Here is a 20,325-nt window from a genome sequence, read left to right on the forward strand (position 1 = left end):
CATCGAAACGAAACAATATTTCATTTATTTCCCCCGTTGACTTTCCCGTCGATCGAGTCGCACATATCCCGGAAAATAGGCACGATGAGATTGCAGTTTTTTTTTTTCCACCGGGCCTCTGTAATGCGTCGATCGCGAGCGTAATTACATTCCCCGCGACGTTAATTGCGTTTCGATTTTAACGCGATCGTAACGCGTGCCTCGAACACCCCAATTATAGACGTTAATAAAAACCCCCAATATTGTTTCTATCGGATTGTCAAGCCTGTGGACACATTCGCGGGCACGCGATGCATTTAATAAAATTAGTATGCACCGGGGCGCTCGAAACCAGCCTATTCGACGCGAACGCGTTAATCGCTGTTTGACGATACGATTAAAGTTCATCGGCCTTCTTGTAAATCCCGTAAAACGGAAACAACGCCAGAAGCGAACCGTCGTATCTAATCTTTCGCTCGAGTGCTTAACGAGTTTGTATCGCGAGCATTGACACAGTTTTGTGTGTTTGCACTTCCCACTGAACGCGTACGACGGTGAAACTCGTTTATCCAGAAACGTGCAACGATCGTTCGAATTGTGACAAATCGTTCCTCTTTTTCAGTTACGTGTTAAAGAACAAACGATAGACGAATGAATCGAGGCGTAAAGGTATGAGTTTCGTTAATAAGTGTGCAGTCTTACGAATTGAACCGCCTCGAATCGTTCGAGTTTTTTTCTTCCCGCCGCGCGGGTGTCCAAGTGTGTCGACCGGTATTGCGTCGCGAAACCTGTTTCGAGAAATTTAACTTGAAATCTAATTACCACGCAACGAACGCAAAACGCCTTAACGGCACGTAAACCGAAGTTTAAACGATTACGATTCGATGGAGATAGCGAGCGGTTCGCGACAACCTTGAAAACTCGAAGTTAACTGCCTTATACCGAGCGTCGAATTTCAAAGTTCCCCGAATCAGGTTCGATTCGTACTTTCTTCGACGCTCCGACAGTCGATCATCGTCGAACCAAATTAAAACCGACCCCATCGATTAGATAACCTGGAGATCGATGCAACTTCCCCCTCCCGATCCTCCATTGACCGTTATGGCTTTTTTTTATTGGAACAGAAACCATTGGCAAGCGTTGCCCCTCGACCAGAGATGTAATCGATACCGATACAGTTCGATAGCAATTAAATGAAATCGCTATCTCCAAAAAATGACTCAAATCGTGAGATGAAATTGACTGTCTCCGATCTTTTCTTTTTTTTTTTACACGTTGAAAAGAAAAGAATCGTTCTTATCAACGTTCGAGGAAATTAATTAGGAGCCGAGGAAAAATGTTTGTTCCTTTGCTGTTCAGTAATTAATTAGAAAGTTACTTAAGCCGGGCTCGCGTTCATTTATTTAATGGATCATACAGCGTCATTGAAACTTTCTTTGTTAGCCATCCAGTAAATCAAAGTTAAGTCATAATCAAGCGAAACGCGTTTCCCCGACGCCATATCGTAATTAACATTTGCTGGTAATTCTCTAGTGCACGATATCACTTATGCACCGGTAAAATAATTAACTACGAAATTTAGTTTGTAGACTGATACCGCACGAACCATCCGCGAAATCCCAAACCAATTTTCAGACAATATTATCGATCAAAAGAGGCTATAAATAAACTTTGAAAAGTATAGGATCGATCTCTGTTTGCCGTATTGTTAAGCGATCGATTCGAGAGGTCTCGTGGTGTATCCTCGGTGAATTCCGTGGACGTGGATTGTTCCACGAGCAAACGAACGGTTACGAAAGCCGTGTCATCGCGAGCTTTCGAATATTTGCTCAAGCCCGCACGTCCAGCGATGGAGCACTGTCAAACTCTCTCGCAGTTCGGAGAAACGGACGCGCGAAGGGAATAGGACGTCAAACTCTTGAATACCAGCAACCCGACAAACACGTTAAGACAACTGTCCAAGAAACAGCAAGTGGAATGTCGTACGAGGCATCGTGGAGCCCGATGAAACAGAACCGTACGACCATTTTGTCCAATTGGAACGGAACAACCTTCGAAAATGGTCATTTTTACGATATCGAGCAAGCTTTTACCTAATTCCCCTCCAAAAACAAACTCGTCGCTTTTACGTCGCCGGTGGTAGAAAAGAATTTGGTATTCGACGAGGCGAAGTACGGCTGCACGGGACAGAGTGGGTCAGTTTTCCCAGCCTGGCTATTCATTTCTGGCCGAAATGGCCAGTTACTCAAGCTTTTTACGTCCCGTAGCTAGTTTACGACGGGAATAAAACGAACAACGTCTGCGTACATTCTACGGTTGTTTAGCGCGGTTACGCGCGCTTCGAAAGCTTTTCAGCGCACTACAGTTACTCCCTTTCCCCGGCAATTAAATCTTTTCGCCAGCCGCGATTCCGCCGCAGATAGCCAGATAGCCTTTGTTTTATATCCGCGCGACGACGTACGACCTCGAGACAAAGAAACCCACTCGACAGACGACGATCAACGTCGCGAAATTTCAGGATGCGTAACTTTTCCCGACGAGAAAATAATCTCTCGAGCAAGGAATTGGGCAAAATCCGTAAACGGTGCTGATCCTTCGAACGTAGGAATCATCGGTCCGGCGATCAGTTTCCGATAACAGTAACAGAAGCAGTAATTTCTCTAACGACCTGTCTGGTCTCGTTAACGAGCTCTGCCCTGAATCCCTCCACCCCCCACCGAGAACCTTTGAAGTGGATGCGCAAACGCTTTCAGAAATTAGGGCCTTCGGAGCCTCGAAATTTCATACTATATTATTAGACACTCGATGTCAAGAGCAGTGCTAATGTTTGCGGTGCTTCCGGTCCGGCCTTTAACCGAGTCAGCCACTCGACCGTTTCCGCGTCGCGACGCAAGCACGTTCACCTGTTTTCGTCCCTGAATCGTGGATTTCAATGCGAGATTCCCGTGACACTGTCCGCTACACGTGGCCCGATCGTTTCGCCCGGTATAGCAAGTAGTTTCGGTAGTTCTGTGGTCAGACACAAGTGCACAGTGTCCCGGAAGACGACCTCGACCTGCCAAAATCGGACGTTTCTTTCTTAAAAGATTTCTGCGATCGATGGATCGAAAGAACCGAGCGCAGACTTGATTCAAACGTTGAAGAATATCGAAAACGAATCAATTACCCGAGATGACAATTCTTGACGCTAAGTTCTTCTATCCACGATAATTAATTAGTCGCGTATAATTAGCAGCGGGGAGCGTTAATGTTTCGCAACGTTTCTCTTTTAGGCAATTTAATCAATCGATCATCGAACGATGATAAGATAGGTCAACGCCAATGTTCGGCCCGAACGTCATCGTACTTAATTGGATTTTCATGGCAATTAAGCCGACGATCGGCGTTAGCGCGATGGTGTTGGAACCCGGACTCGACGCGATCGTCGAAATTTAACACCGTCGCGAACTTTTCTTGAATCGAATACGAATAACCTATCGATTTTGTTATCACGATGAAATTAACATAAGATATTAACTCGATTCGAAAATGCATCCACGAACGATGATTTCATTGGGCGTGTCACATCTGTTACGATATTAAGAATTCAGCCGCGACTGGAATTCAAATTGGTTCCGAGTGTCCGCGATATTGAATGGGGAATTTAGATTTCATTCCAAATTGAACGACGGGGACGTTGCTTTCATGAATAACTCTCGGATACTTCGAGCATCGAATAGACCAAAGAAGAAAACAGGTTTCTCGAGACCCAATTATAGAGTCGCTCGGAGCGATCGCTCGGAGCGATCCCTCGATGCAAGTTCAATGCTCGGCGATAAACTTTCGGGAGAAAAAGCGCGACAAGCTGGACGTTAATTACTTCTCGTCCAATGTTTACCCAACTCTGGCTGATTTTGAAGTGGAACAAAATTTTATTCCGATTAACAACATTTTATTTGCCTCTCCTTTAATGTAACGGCAATTTTAGCTGCTCGAATTTGCCCGAAACAGAGAAAATGATCAAAATCTAATAAAAAATGTTCTTTTATTTATTTACAAGGTAAGAAATTGCATCTGTATCTATTTTATATTTTAATTAAAAAGGGATAAAGGAAAAAAACACCCACGTACTCGAAATGATCGTTACGATATTTCAGGCACTTCCTCTAAACCAATCAGAAAACTTTTCGAACAAAAGTTACACAGCAATCGTTTGACAAGAAAATGCAATAGTAGAAATTAGCAAAACAATTTTTATGCAAGAAAAAAATCAAGGTCGATTTAATTTTTTTTATTAAAAATGTATAATTTTTGTGCATCACTTGATCTTTGTATTCTCTTTAAACAAAATGTAAAAGGTCTTAGGTCGAAAATTGAATGATTTTTATTCTGAATTCTCATTTATGTGACACACTGTGCGACGCTGATAATCGCGAAATGGTGGGACCGTGGAGTTTGTAAACGTCCGCGTAGAACGTAGGGAATTTTAATCTCTCTTAAGCGAAATCGCACATAAGTTTGCACGAGGAAGAGAGAGAACAGCGAAGAGTTCGCGAATGGAAGGCGATTTCGTGTTTTATTCGCGCGGCTTGATATTCGAAGAAGTTGGAACCGATCCAGATTAAGGGGTTCCTGGATTATTATTAAACGTCGCGGTGCAATTTCCTCGCCAGTCATCAGCGGATTCTGCCCGTTGAAAAACTTCGCGAGAAGAGGAGTTATTCTTCTACGCGTTCTCCTTGAGGAGTTTTTTTTCGAAAATCGAACTTCACGAGCCCCTCGACGGGGTGATTTTAACGTTGGAATCACGGGCATTGATTTCGTTCGAGTTCGAGTTCGAGTTCCAAGTTCCATGGACGCCCACGCGTAATTCGTCCCACGGACGACGATCGACGCCCGCGCAATTTAATATTCAGCGAATCTGGAACTAATCCAGGGGACCCGGTATCCCCGGGCGGCATTTTTGCAAAACGTGACACTGCAATTTCCGGTCTCGGGCACGACGCCCGAGAGAGCGGGGTAGGAGGACCACCTTAGCCCAATTTTCTGCCGTGGACGCAAACACGGACGATCCCTCCGATTCTTCTTATTCGGCTCGAATTCCTCCGACGGTCTCTCGAGGTGTCCGTGTTCGCATGCTCGATCGATGCCAGACGCATACATTACCGCCGCCCCTTCTCGAGATTATTCTGCGCCGTGTTTCCGGTTTCCACGGAACGATTAAAACCGCACGCCGCGATTATTTCGTAGTTTCTTCGATCGTATGGCGGAGGTGTTTCGTCCGCAAACAATCAAAGAGTCGAAGTGATCCTCTCTCTAGAAAAATCTCGTTAGAAGTTATTCCCTCGGAGTGACGCGTCTTCTGGCGAAAATCGATACCCGAGAGAAGAACAACCCTTACAAACAGAAGCAGTTTCTCACGGAAAATGACTGTCCCGTCACCTGCAAACTCGAATGGCACTTATTGTAACGAGATTGGATAAACGTGACTGATAAAGAAGGAGCGACTCGCGCGATCCGTCGTACCGAACACGCAAAAACGTGAGAAGAGACCTGGCGGGCGGCAAATCGGTTTCAAATGTCGCGTCGTGACTGGTCGATGAGACGTTCGGTACAAGCGTCGCGTGATCAATTAAGGAGATAGAAAAAAAAAATGAGTATTAACAAGACACGAAACGCGGGGATGGGATCCGTTCGTACGGCGAACGCCGCGGGAAGACAATGGCGACGCGGAAAAAAGAAAAGGGAAAAAGAGAAAAAGAAAGAAAGTGGTCCCTGATTAAGTTCGCTACTGATAACGTAGCCGAAGGGGAAGTCGCGCGGGAAATTGTGCATTTCAGTGGAATGATTTAAAGCCCCGTTTAAAAGGTTTCAAGCGGTTTCATCAAATGCGACGGGTAAATTACAACGTTCTCCCGACGGCGAGACGGAGGAACGGGGAAAGATAGGGGAAAAGGAACCGGGAGTCCGGATGTATTGTCTGCGAATGCAATTGGGAGCTGTAAGATCGATCCGACCGGCGTAATATCTGGTTGGTGCATAACGGTGATGCACAAACACCATCGTGATCTCGCCCTCTTCATCCCCCCCGGGGATGGCTTAACCCTCGATCGTTTCTCGAACTTATCCGCAGTCGCGGCTCGACGATGCAACCATTTTCAATCGTTCTTTTCCGCTCTCGATTTAATAATCGACCGTTCGACGAGATTTATTTAGCTACGAAATCTAAGGAAACAAGTTCCAGCGCGAATTTGTGATTTAGAACGATAATACAATACGAGGTGTGTTTAAAAAGTAAACGAATTTTATTTTTCTAGTTTTTTGGGGGGGATTACATGTTATCACTTTCGAAGTATCCTCCTCTACTGATACACTTATCCCAGTGATGTTTCCACTTCCGGAAACAGGCCTCGTAAGCAGTTTGGGGGATGTCTTCCAGAGTCTGTGTTGAATTCTTTTTAATTTCCTCAATTGTACCAAAATGTCTTCCTTTTGTCACTGATTTTAATTTGGGGAACATTAAGAAGGATGGGTGATTTTTTGCACGAAATTCCCAAATTAACAAGGCAGAATGATAAGAAGTTTTCACGCCAAAGTTCGGGCCTTTTCTTTCGCACCTTCCCCCTCAAACGCCTCAAAGCTTCCTAAAACTAAACGTTCCTAATGCACAACTTCTTGAAAAGCAAAGAACACGTTTTGACATTGTTAAAATGATGATACAATGCCGTCTATTGATTATCTAATACTTTATTTACCATCGAAAATTTCTTGCAATAATAACACTGAACACGTACTGCTAGACTAAGAAGAAAGAACTGACTGCCACCATCGTCGATTCCCACCGTCAATTGTTTTATCGATTATGTCCCGCGTCGTTCGTGGGGCATCTTACAAGCTAAATTTACTCTCATTTCATCAGACATATTTGAGGAAATTAAAAGAAATTCGGCACAGACTCTGAAAAGCATCCCACAAACTGCTTACGAGAATTGCTTCCGGAAGTGGAAACACCGGATAAGTTCGGATATGAGAAGCAAACTCAACTCCATCAATCAGATTCAATTCAATACTCATTGTCAATCAGAGTACACTCTAATATTCTCGTCAGCTACCAGCTTTACCATTTTTGTAAATAAAGCGTTAACGAACAGTATATTGTCTTTGTTTCTCCAAGCAACCCCTAAAATACACAAATTTAAGAAGGCATGCGAGGTACACGTCCAAGAAAGCAAACGCGAATTCCGTTACGCGTACAAAACACCAACGGTGGTAGTCGTAAGGTTGGTTTGTTCGTGAATTCGGGCAGGTTTCGAAGTAAGAACGCAGACGCGATTGAAAATCACCGCGGGCGTATCCGGGGCCCGGCGATATTACCACCTTGGTGGGTACACAAAAACCGATTAATTACCCTTCGTACGTAACCGAGTACCTGCCCGGTGCATGTGTACTAGTATATTATGTACTAGTGGCCACGGGCGAGCATTGTACACGAGCAGTCGACCATAAAACGCCAAGCCGTCCTGACGCATAGGTACTGTCCCGCAAAGACGTCGACGCCGAGTAATTACCAGCCGTCCGGAGACAATAGGGAATTTAAAGTTGTTACGCAAAGTAACTAGATTTCCCGCCATTTCGCGGGAAGGGGGGGACATCGGTTGCTATTATGCAACCCGTAACGCGACCGTCCTTTTTCTATGCCTCGGTGTGCTCGTTGAAATTTCAATTAATTTCACGACTTAAAAACAATCGCTTTTCACCGGGACGGAGGCTCGTGATTAAAACAATTGCACCTGGGAGACAATAACCCGAACGCGTAGAGAGTTCGAAGATGTTGTAGATCCTCGAGTAACGTACGGTCCAGCTACCCCCGAAAATTCAATTTAACTCACGAAAACGGTGGCTACTCTTTTTACCCGTGCCCCCGGAAATTAGAAACGGATTCAGTCGGTTGTACACAACAGGACTCGCTGTCATTTAATTCGAGCAAACATAATTTCGTACGCTCTGGTCCCTGGTAAGCGCACGCGAGTTCTTAATTAGCGGACGGATATACGCGGCTGGCCCGTAGATCGTCCCGGCAGCCTGGTTACGAGCAATTTCTGTCGGAATATTTGAACTGGGCTAACGTTGCGAGCTACCGTAGAATTCGGCGGGATAGTCGAAATTGTCGGCATTTCCCTGAGATCAGAATATAATCGTCCAGGATCTCGGATGAAATTTGAATCCCCGATGAACCCGTTATTACACCGCTTCCAGGTTTAATTTCTCGACACACCGATACGGACGGTCTTCTACCACCGGCTACCATCGAACGACGTAATTGCCCCGTTTCTTTCGCGGATCGTTCATAATTTCCTCGACGGTCGCTAATTATTTGCGCTAAACGAAAGCTGCTATTTCACCGCCGTTCCGTTCCCGTATGCTCTTTGTTATTAATTGCGCGACAACGCGGCTCTTTCCTACAATTATCTTCGCTCTCCACCTTCCGTTCCATTTCTCCTCGATCGAATCGCTCCCGCCGGGGTTGGATTAAATTTCATCCCCCCGTAAAAACGCGTCCTCCCTGTGAAGTACCGATTACCGTTATTCGAAACGATCATTTTTCGATAGAAACTTTCCTGCCCCGGTTCTGGTACGTCGATTTCTATTTCACGGAATCGGAAACAGTTGTTTCCCGTTGCTGTCGGAGAACGTCGACGGAGCTTTACGCGTGAATTTATAATGCTGTTCTACGATGTCGCTGTACCAACAAGCTTTTAAAGCGCGCCACGGTTGGATGCGTGGGACAAGAACAGAGCTCCAGGGAGCAAACAAGAAACGGGGAGTATTTTTTCACGAGAAAATTACTGCTTCGCGAGCTTTCGTCTTTTCGTTCCGTAATCGAGACGTGTTCCGTTACGGGCTTTCGTGGGTCCCGACGTCGTTCGCGATTTCGGCAACGGTTCCGTTGCGCGCGTGCAAACGGAGAATAATGGCATCGCAACAAAAAGTGGAAAAAAAACAAAAATTACTCCGCCACGAATACATCCCCCTGCGCGAATTGCAATGCGCCGCGTAATGAATATCTCTTCGTAACAGCTATGCACACCGTTCGCGTATTGATTTCGCAGAAATTTTTAATAACGGCCAACTAAAGCGAAGATACCATGAAACTCGACAAACCTGCACGCATCGATGCATAATTTTTACCAAACACGTACCGGGCGGTCGAGTTAAAACACAGAGATATCTACTCTACGAGGCTGAAAAAGTAGCCGAACTTTATTTTTCTAATTTTTGATTGAACTATTGGTCCTTATCACTTTCCTCTACCGGAACATTTGAACCGTTTGTTCTGAAAGTAGCGTAAGTCCATTTATGTTCAAATCGGGATATCGAAGGGTTTGCGTTGGATTAAATTTAAAAATATGAGTAACAGATGACGTAGTAGAATAATGTTTATAGGTTTCTAAGGGTGTCAAATTTATCATCCCAATTAACACTATTTAAGAAATAATATATTTTTGATGGCTATGATTATAGAAACCCAATGGGAGGGGGGGACAATACTTTGATTAAAGAGTAAAAATAACGAACGCAAACGTTTCCAAATCGAAAGATAATCGACGCTGAGATGCAATTGCCCATGGAACACGGTCGTAAAACGTTCTTGTATCTCGATTGTGTCTTTTAGCCGTCTTTGGTACGCGCAATCATCCTCGTCCGAAATGCAATTATCCTCGACGAGTACATAACTGCCCCGACGGTGCTTAAGCGCAATTATAAGAGCACAAAACGAAATTCGAGTCTTCGGAGGTAAATCAGCGTCCCGATTTAAACCGTTGCCTGGATCCTCGGGCGTTCCTGATTTCGTCTCGCGAATTATTGCTGCGCGTTGCACATCGAAATTCCAAAACCAATCTCGTTCGACATTTTTTCCATTTCTATTTTTATTCCCGCGAAAGGATGGGTCGTTGTGGGCAAAGCTTTGCTTTGTAAATTTCGAAAATCGTCCCTCTCTCCTCGTGCATATTCAACGGGTGTTAAAAATGTACGGTAAATCTTTGGAAAAGAGAGACGAGGCAGGACGGTGCCGGGCGTCATTTTCCGACTCGAATAACGACTCCCTTAAGGAAATCTTCTGCCTTCCGCGTTAAAGTCCGACTTTGCAGATCGTTATGCTTTGATTTGTGCGCCCCAGATATTCGAAAGCATGCCGCCCTTTATCGAGCAATACACGTGCCACGTTTCCAGTGTGAGAAAGCATAATGGGGGCCGCCTCAAGATCAATGAAAGAGCTCCTTTCTAGGTTTCTTTCGTCCCGGCTTGTGAAAAATGATCGATCGCCGTCTGGTTCCATAAATTTAATATTTTTTTTTGTTAACGAAAGGAACCGCTTCGTGGAGAACGCAGCACATTTTACGATCTTCCCGTAGTGTATTATTCATTATATGGTAATGCGGTGCTCGAAAGAAAAGACCATGCTGCTTTAGAGTTCGCGGAAGATGTTTCCATATCAATTTTGTCGCGATGCATTTCCACGAACGCGTTCACGACCGGCTTCGTTAAAAAATTGGGTTTATTAAACTATACAGCACCAGATTATCCTTTGCAGCTTTCGTTTTATCTCGACTCCAAGTCCCAATCGCTCTTATTCGTAAACCATGTATAATCCTTGTTTTATTGGTACCATGGTGGGGCCAAGAGATGCAATCCTCGTCGATTCGAGTTTACTTTGGACCATACAGGACCATATACATTCCCAGCTCGCCACGAATCCCTCTCGATTGTGGATCCATGGAACCAGAAATACCTCAATCTCCCTAAACTTCCGCGTGGCAAAGGGGCATCTCGATGCATCAAGTTTTCGATCAAAACCCGTAATCCCGGCCAAGTTGTGCTCTCGATATCGTAACCACTGTCGCGGGCGAGAAGCAAACTTGGTCTTGGTGCCACCAGGATCGATATCCGTCGCTTCTTGGGTACACTTGGCTGGCGATCATACTCTTTGCTCTGTCATCCATTAGTATCTTCGAGAATAAGTTTTCAGCCATTAACGATTTAGCGTCGGAGCGTCGCGTGGGAAATCCTTTTTCCCTTCTTCGTTTACGCGTACGAGGAATCTCCGCTTGATATTGTTACCGCAAGGTCTGCTCTCCGGAGGCTACCTATTGTTGCAAACTTCCGATAAAATACCGATACGACCTTGTTATTCCCACCCTTTCCATTATTCCACGCGAAACCATCGTCAACGCACGATTTAAATACACATAATTTCTCAAACGTATACACCTTCGTTTTGTTTCAATTTGTCGGGCTCGAGCATTGTTATTATTATTATCAACGGAGGAACCCTACAGTACGTGGTCCAGAGTGTACATACAGAGAAAGGAAAGGCTAGAATTTATGCAACGAAGCTTCTTCAATTTAATTCAACATCGAGGGATTAAACGTTGAATTTATTCTTAGCACGATCGAATTGTTCCGCCTCCAAGTAGAGTTTATTTGAAATTTATTACGGGCGGATCCGACGCAGCTTTTTCACACTTTGCGCGGCTCTTGCGCGAATTGTTGTTGTTATTACGGAAAAGCAAGAATTAACGCGACCACTCTTTTTTCATGTTTAATTCTCAAAGACCCGAGTTTTCGAGCTACCCCGGAGGAACCGCGATAAAACGCAGTGAAGATTCCTTTTATACGAACAGTTCCACTCTTCGTTTAGCGCGAGCATACGAAAATTACGAGGAGCCATCTATTTTTCATCTAACACACGCGAAACGCTTTTGAATGTATCTCGAGTGCATCCGAGGAGTCTCAAACGCGAGGTTGTTGGTTCGAATAGGACATGCAACGCATTGAATGAAATGAAAAATCGTCGGTTTCTCTTTACGATAGTTTTTCATTAACGAGTGCTCGCTGAAAATATAGCTCGACGGTTATATTTCTCTCTATGCCGGATGCGACTGCGTGTTTTCTTTAAGCAGAATCGTATTTATATTTCTAGAAAAATTCATTCTCTTCGCCGGAGTGCCCCGAAGCAAATACGGTTTTCGCGCGATGGATTCTTGAAAAATGACAACTGAATCAATAGTCTTGTTATTTGTTCGAGATACTTGTCGAATCTTTGGACAGACGATAAAGGTTTGCTCGGTTAATTGGTAAATTAATGAACGCGTAAATTGACGGGGTGAATCGTGTCCCAGTTTCGAAAGTGTACGGAAATTCGAGTTTCGGGGCCGGAACGAGGATTTTTCTTTCAGAATTCGCGCCGACGGAACGCATCAATGGCTCTCTTTTCATAGAGAGGCCTGGAAATTCGACATTTCGGTAAATTGGGGGCCTTGCAACGAACAACGGGTCACGGACAGGCAAGGATCCTGGTACACCATGTTCATCATCGACGGCTAATTAAAAGCTATCGACCTAATTCGGTTCATCCTTGGGCCAATTTTTATGGGAATAATCGGGACACTGTCGTGAGAATCCGCCAAGCGTCAAATTAAACTCTAAGCACCGACCGAACTTGCGGGAATTAACCGACGAAATGACTCCCGGGACGTACAGAACGTTGAGAAAACACCGACACGGTCCCGTAAATATTCCCGAAATATAATAAAATTTTATCTATCGAAATCTTGGCTCGGTTCCCTCGCGACGAAAATAGCGAAATCATCGTTATCGAGTGTCCGGGGAGGAATGGACGGGAATTTTTCAAATAGAGCGAGGCGAAAGAACGAAATTTCGACGTTTCATAACGACGACGCTTGTATAGAGAGGACTTGGGGAATCGTTTCCGTGTACCGTAAGTTGAAATGTTCGAACGATATTAAACATTCGGGACGGAGTAACGAGCGAGTAATAACGTGTTTACGTGTGTGTTCCCGTGCAATCGAAACGCATATGTCGCATTGTGCACAGAAGTACAGAAACAGGTCACCCGTTCTGTTCGGCTGTGCCGATAGAGGATGAACTTTGCGTTTCTAGCGAATATTTTGCCGCCCGGGCGAACAATTACCTCGACGACTCTATCGGCCGTGTTTAATTCTTTTGTTTGCTTTATAGTCGAAAAGTGGCGAGAAGAAAGGAGGCTGTTTCAATCGCGGTTCATCAATTTTTCAGATCGATGGATCGCGTACCGTACGTTCCTTCACAACCACCGACGAATGAAAAAATTAAACGAACTAGAGCTGTAGGTAATTTGTGACTGCGATTGCTCTGAGAGCTTCGCTTCGAGTTGAATTATACAGGGTGTTCGGCCACCCCTTGGAAAAATTTTAATGGGAGATTCTAGAGGCCAAATTAAAATGAAAATCAAGAATACTAATTTGTTGATGGAAGCTTCGTTAAAAAGTTATTAACGTACAAAGTTCCGCTCGTACTGAATTTTTTTCTAGAAACTGAGTAGGATTTCGGGGGTATGTCTAATGACCAAAAATAATTGTAATTGACCCTCGCAACCGAAAATAATTTTTCCAGAACGATTTGAAATTTTTTAATTTTATCGACAAATTTCACTCCTTGAATTTTTTTCTCGAAAATGGAAAGGATTTCAGGGTTATGTCTAATGACCAAAAATGATTACAATTGTCCCTCGCAACCGAAAATAATTTTCCCAGAACGATTTAAAATTTTTTAATTTTCTCGAAAAATTTCACTCCTCGAATTTTTTTCTCGAAAATGCGTACGATTTCGGGGGTATGTGTAATGACCAAACATGATTACAATTAACCCCTGTAACTATATATAATTTTTTTAGTATGATTTGAAATTTTTCAATTTCGTCTAAAAATTTCAGTACTTTTCTCGAAAGTGGGTAGGAATTCAGGGGCGTGTGTATTCGCCAAAAATGATTGTAACTGAGCCCCACAACCAAAAATAATTTTTTCAGAATGATATGAAATTTTTAAATTTAATTTTTGAGTAACTTTTTAACGAAGCCTCAGTCAAGAAATTGATGTTCTTGATTTTCATCTTATTTTGGCCTCCAGAAGCCCAGGGGGGCCGAACACCCTGTATTTACGTTAGATTTCTTCGCCGTGTCCGCCATTCGCGTTTAACCTGTCGCAATTTTCAAGGATGCATATATTTCGTAAATTTATCGCCGGCACGTTTCACAGGCTGTCGTGTACGTCGCGCTTAAATTGGACGCATAAAAACGTCCCGGAATATTGCGTTAATAAACATCGCGTCCAGTGAAAATTCGCCTACGTTTTAATTTAACGGCATCCTCGCTCTACACGCGAAATTTCAATTACGTTCGTATCCGTCCCGAATATAGTCCTTGCTTCTTACCAACAAATTTTATTTATTTTATTGGCACACATACTTTTTATTAATAATGAAAGTATCTTGGCGTGCCTGTGAAGTTTTTGGACGGTTTGGCCACCGGTCGATTACCAATGGAAGCGGTTAACCACATTTTTTTCACTCGAATCGAACACCTTTTTGGTCTTCGCTCGAAACAAATCTCGAGAATTCTGACGAGATGAAAAAGAAACCAAGAAAATTCTCGATAAATGTAATCGAACTTGAAGATCTATGGTTGACGAAAATCTCCTCTCAATTTCTTGACCAAAATTTTGCGAAAGTTCGAATGTGTAACTGGCAGTTCGTTTCTCTGTCTTTTTACATGTTTGTAGAGAACGTACGAATTAATTAAACTGATTTCCAGTCCCCAAAAGATCGAGAGCCGCCTCTCGTCCGCAAAGGGTTAAAATACCCATGTTTCGATACATGAATTTCTATGGAAACGACGAGGGTATTTGGTAGTCCCCGGCGGAGATAAGAATAAAAAGGGGTAAAAATATGAAAAAGTACGAATCGCGGGAAGACGAGGACGCGAAAGGAAGTGGCGTCGCGTGTATCCGTCGTCGGTGAAGTTAGCACACACTCGAGGCGGAGGAGCAGACTGCTTCCGGTAATGAAACTCGACGCGAAGAGGAAGTTCGAGAGAGCGAGGGAGTGAAAAATAGAGAGGGAGTAAGAGAGGGACGCGGCAGGCACGCACGTGGGGACGTTGAACGGTCTAAGGGATGCTGGAGGGGATGCAGGAGGTTGAGGTCGCATTGATTTTGTCTAGACAGGGTGGAGACTAGCTGTGGTGTCGTCCTTCGCTCACCGTTGATATTCCGGCAGCCAGCGCGGTCGGTGCACGCACCTGCCTCGCGACTGCACTCTCCGCTCGCGATCCTCGCCGGCCACCGGAACCAACAGATTCACGGTTTAACCGTCTCGTTTCCGGGTTACGGTTGCGTTTCCCGTTTGCTGTCACAGCTGGCCTCTTCGTTCGTTCCTTACGTTGCGCGAAATTCGATCGACCGCAATCGCGAGTGACGGCCAAGTGCGGTGAGACGAGTGAGAGACCAGTGGCGATTCGAACAGGTATACAGGCACGTTTTCCAAATGGGCAGTGCAACTGGAAAGGCGAAATAAACCAGCCAGAGTCTCGCTGTACTCGGTAAAAGCAACGACGAGGATTCTGGCATGAAATTTTAAAAGCTTACCACGCGAGAATCCACCCCTTAAGTGTACGCGTGCAACATGAATATGAATATTCGAAGAGATTTTTTCGAAAAAAAGATACGATTCCAGTTGTACCGCGACTTTGGAAACGCCCTGTATAACAATATCGAAGAGGAAAACGAGCACGACTCGAGACCGAGTGGTTTCGAAGACCGGGGATAATTAAAAGTACGGGAAGTCACGGTTTTCCGCGTAGCTAGATCGCGAAATAAAATGTATTTTATCAACGAATCGTCTGGCTAACGAGCTTCGGCGTTGTTCGCTCGTTACGCCGTCGCGTTAATTGAGAACACAAAGAATCGGATGTTGCTACGGGCGAACGAAAGGGAACATTATTTCCAGCGAGAGCCGCGTATTAATGTAAATTGGACGTTACGGGAACGAGCTACCGTCGCGCGATGTTCCCGTTCGCGGAACAGGCCCGTTCCCTACACGCGAGAACCGAATGCCTAACAACTAAACCGTGGATTTAGTAGAGCACCGTGATACCAACGCACAGTGATCCAAATTGCCGATCTATCGTGACGAGACCTGATTTTTTACGCTCGTCTGCTCCACGAGCCTCGAGAAAATAAAACCAGTATCGAGTAAAGCTAATTTCCTATGTTCGAATCGAGTTTCTATCGAGAGTTGTGCAATCCTTAGGAAAAATCGTGGCCCAAAGCGCGTCGTTTTCGCGTTCGCTTCCGGAGTTTCGACCGTCACGGTGTTTGACGAGGAACGAGACCTCTAGAAAAAGAAAATGCCGACCGACTGAGGGATCCTTCCGCGCGACTCGCGCCACGTCGACGAAATATTTGCGAGGCGTTCGTCGCGCGATGCCGCTGACACCAAGGTAAATCATTCGTTCTACGAGACGCGTTAATATTTAGTCGGCAAATAGTCGCACGCCCGCTCCCCGTGATTTCCTGTCTGTCGAATCGTCGTTCGCCGCGGCGATTGTTACCGAGCGAATGCGCGCGACGAGAAATATTGGAAAATGTGATCGCCTCGATAGCGCAATTTTCGTAACGCTGGATCCACCAAGAGAAATTACTCACCTTCGTCTTGTTTTCTGAAATTTCTCGTCACTGTTCACGAGGCACATAAACGATTCATTTTATAAAGTGCTTCTCTTTCTCTCTTGTTTCTCGTACAAAAATTTGTACTCACCGAGATGGGTCCGAAAAGATTAAGGATTTTCTTACAAATTCTGCTTCTTCTAATCCATTAACGAGAGCGGACTTCGGTAGGATGGTTAACGCGTTGAGCGCCGGAACGTTTCGATGGAACGTAACCTGGAAAATTATATTGGCAATTTCAATGTTTTCGATTCAATTCGGATTATTTTTCAGCGTGCGTGTATCGGTGATAAATTTTTCGAATTCCTCCCGCGCGTCCACCGAAATATCGTCGATAAAGTATCGGGGGAATTCTGTTTAAAAGAGACGTGACCCGCCGGCAGGTCACGCGGCAGACAAGGTGTTAGGAACCACTGCATTACTATATCATGTCACTATAGTAATGTACTACTGTATCGCTGCGCTCCTGTACCAATATATCGCTATGCTATTATATTGATAAATCGGTACACTGCTATATCTCTATATTACTGCATCAATATGTCACTATAGCACGATATCGGTATATCGCTATATTGCTGTATTATTACATTAACTACTATACTGTTATATTCCCATATCACGATATCACGTTGCTGTATTACTACGTACAGCAGTGGACAAAATTTATCATAATTAATGATGAAACTCAGGAAGCTCGTCGATGGTGATCAAGATATACAGAGTGTTCGACCATTCCTGAGAAACATTTTAATGGGAGATTCTAGAGGCCAAAATAAGACGAAAATCAAGGATACTAATTTGTTGATTGAAGCTTCGTTAAAAAGTTATACAAACATTTCCGGCCACACAGTATATTTTCGGTAAAGAATTTTTTTCTCGCAAGTACGTAGGATTTCGGGAGTATGTGTATTCACCAAAACTGATTGTAATTGACCCCTCTAGCTAAAACTAATTTTTTCAGAACGATTTGAAATTTTTTTTTTCGCCAAAAAATTTCAGTACCTACTCGAATTTTTTTCTCGAAACTGGTTAGGAATTCGGGGGTATGTGTAATGACCAAAAATGATTGTAATTGATCCTTGCAACTAAAAATAATTTTTTTTATAACGATTTAAAAAATTTTAATTTTTCAACAAATTTCACATCTACTTGAATTTTTTTCTCGAAACTGGTTAAGATTTCGAGTATATGTCTATTCACCAAAAATGATTGTAATTGATCCTCGGAACCGAAAATAATTTTTTACGTGAATGATTTGAAATTTTATAATAACTTAAGCAGGAGACCCTGGGAAAATGGAAAATAGAAAATTTAATAATACCCTTGCACACATTCCACTCACACAATGGCAAGAGTGTATGTAGAATTAATGTTTGAATATTTATAAAATGTTTGATCAAGGTACTAAGAGTATTGGCTGTCCGTAAATAAATATTCACATTGTTCCTTACGCGATAGAAATTTCGCTTTAAACGGCTGACAGCATTATAATTAGTTTCGTAATTTCGGTAGATTCGCAATCTTCGTTTCTCATTAAGGATGAACACCGTTACGGGAACGTTCGACAAAAGGCCTTTCGACGAGCTACGAGTTAACTCGCTTCTAAGACGAAGAAACGATAACTTATTATGATTCCTGTTTAATTACCAAAACAGAGGAAGCGGTTAATTGGTAACGCTCGGTAACAAAATCGACATTAATTCTTGTTCGATTCGAATTTATAACTTGCTCGGGACGGTATCGATAATTCTTTTAATTAAAAACCAAAATCGCGGTCGGCGTTTCGCATGAAATTTATCGCGAAAACGAGCGTGACTGGGGAAATTAATTCGCCGGTGTCCCGCTGCTATCGGTTCGTTCGGAAAATAACAGATAAAAGAAAATTTTGCTCGATCACGATATAAGAAATCTTTCGCTACCGTATCTCCCTAAATTGTACGAAATAAATACTATTTTTCTTCTAATTCTTTTCATTTTGCAACATTATCGAACGAGAATTTACTCCTCCGATTATTCTACCTTGGAAACCCGTTTTGCTTCTTAAAATATATTTTGCGAAAAGTTGCCACGATTCGTTAATATTCGTTAAAAAATTGTAGCCAACGTAAGCTCATTAAAATGCAAGTTACGAGGTTTCTCCTTCAAAGACTCCCTCCCCGCGGTATATACGCTGATTATCGCAATAAAAAATATGAAGCGCTCTTCTTTCCAGAAAAAAATCTAGTGCAGTTATTTTTTACTGAAAATAGAAGCGAAAGACACGACGTCGCGAAAATTGAGAGAACCATTTAATACGAATATAAAATACTGAAAATACGAACAACGTGCAACCGACGATCGTTTACATATTATTATTTCTTATTTTTCAGGGACCCCCTCGACTCCCATAATGCCAGGGGGCACGCCTGGAACCCCGTCTTCTAAAACAAAGGTAAAACACACAGTTTGTTCGTAACAATATTTTTTAAATCGATTCTATAACCGAGATCGGTGTGTATTAATTAAGTGTACGCTAAACGCCAATGTTTTAGGACAAAATAATGATGAGAACGAAGGTCGTGGTAGCTCTGTACCCTTTTCGAGCGATCGAAGGAGGCGATCTGTCTCTCGAAAAGGTAAGTGAAATTCAATCCCAGCTCTTTGAAGACAAAATCAGGCCATACGCATCGAGTTCTCAATTTGCATGGAATAAAATTTACGAACACAGAGGCCCCGCGCAGCGTGTTTTTATACGCGCTTAAATCACGATCAAAGAGTCGCATACCGACGGATATTTCTGTAGTGCGATTTTAATCGCATCGCGGGACACCTGAAACGCGAATCGAAACAGCATAAAGCGAACGATTCTCGATATATTCAGCTTTGAATTGACCCTCGATATCCCTTCGTGCTTTGTAAAGATTAACCGATTATTGTGATTTAAGTTGATCGAAACGAACCGAACTATCCAACTACATCGGATACTCGAATAAACGATAGAATAATTTATTACGGACGAAACGCTCGACAGGAAGCAATTTATTCGGGACAATTCGAGCAATTCGCGGAGATGCTTTTAAACATATTTGGGGGAACGTTCTACGCGACCAAGTAGACACACAACTGCCTTAATTTCCCGAAACGCGCCACGTCGATGAAAGCCCTAAAACAAGTATGACACGTCAGGTTTCCAACACGTTTAAACTTATAATTACATCGACGATCAACCTTTCGCACGGCTGATTCCTGTGGTCGGATAACGGTCTCGATAATGTCCCGCGTCGATCGCATTACCACCGAGTTTCGTGCGAGCATCGTTGGAATTCTGTGGATACCGGTTATCCTCTAATATGCGGAGAAACCGCTTCCAGATCCCATTAACACTTGGACATCGCCATTGACGCCATACGGCGCTTTATCAAGCGCTAAATCAACCGTGGTACGTTTTACAGGTTTCGCTGCTAAACCTATCCGCGTGTACCGATCATATGCGTCGCGATCCGATTTCGTGGACACCTATCTCGACCAAAAGCTCTCGTTGCAAGGGAGAAGGTTCAGGCATTCCTGTTAATAAATCGATACCACGACGATATCATCGAAGATAAACGATAGAAGCAATAAACGCGAAACGCGTTCCCCGTAGCTCGAAGAAATCCGGTATATCCTCTTGAACGGAAACGTTCTCGGGTTTTCGCTCAATTTCATCCGGTCCGATGATACACCGATGCCACGCAGAGAGCGTTTCGCGATAGGAAAAACTGGGTCGACCGGAATACACGGGAAATATAGAAATCTCGGGAACAAACATGAGTGACGTGGGAAC

The 20,325-nt window shown here is 43.7% G+C and overlaps 1 protein-coding gene across 3 annotated transcripts in view; it reads left to right on the forward strand.

Moving 5' to 3' along the window:
• Window positions 1–20,325, forward strand: part of LOC122395853 (tyrosine-protein kinase Btk29A) — a 159,342-nt gene that overhangs the window by 133,699 nt on the left and 5,318 nt on the right. For all 3 annotated transcript variants that reach the window (XM_043393751.1, XM_043393750.1, XM_043393752.1), the window contains 2 exons: window positions 18,893–18,954; window positions 19,055–19,138. In XM_043393751.1, the coding sequence (XP_043249686.1) occupies window positions 18,893–18,954; window positions 19,055–19,138 (146 nt within the window). The remainder of the gene's footprint in view (window positions 1–18,892; window positions 18,955–19,054; window positions 19,139–20,325) is intronic.

This window comes from Colletes gigas, unplaced genomic scaffold (genome assembly GCF_013123115.1).
Source record: "Colletes gigas isolate AHSC1104 unplaced genomic scaffold, ASM1312311v1 Colletes_gigas_Sc00006, whole genome shotgun sequence".
NCBI lineage: Eukaryota > Metazoa > Arthropoda > Insecta > Hymenoptera > Colletidae > Colletes > Colletes gigas.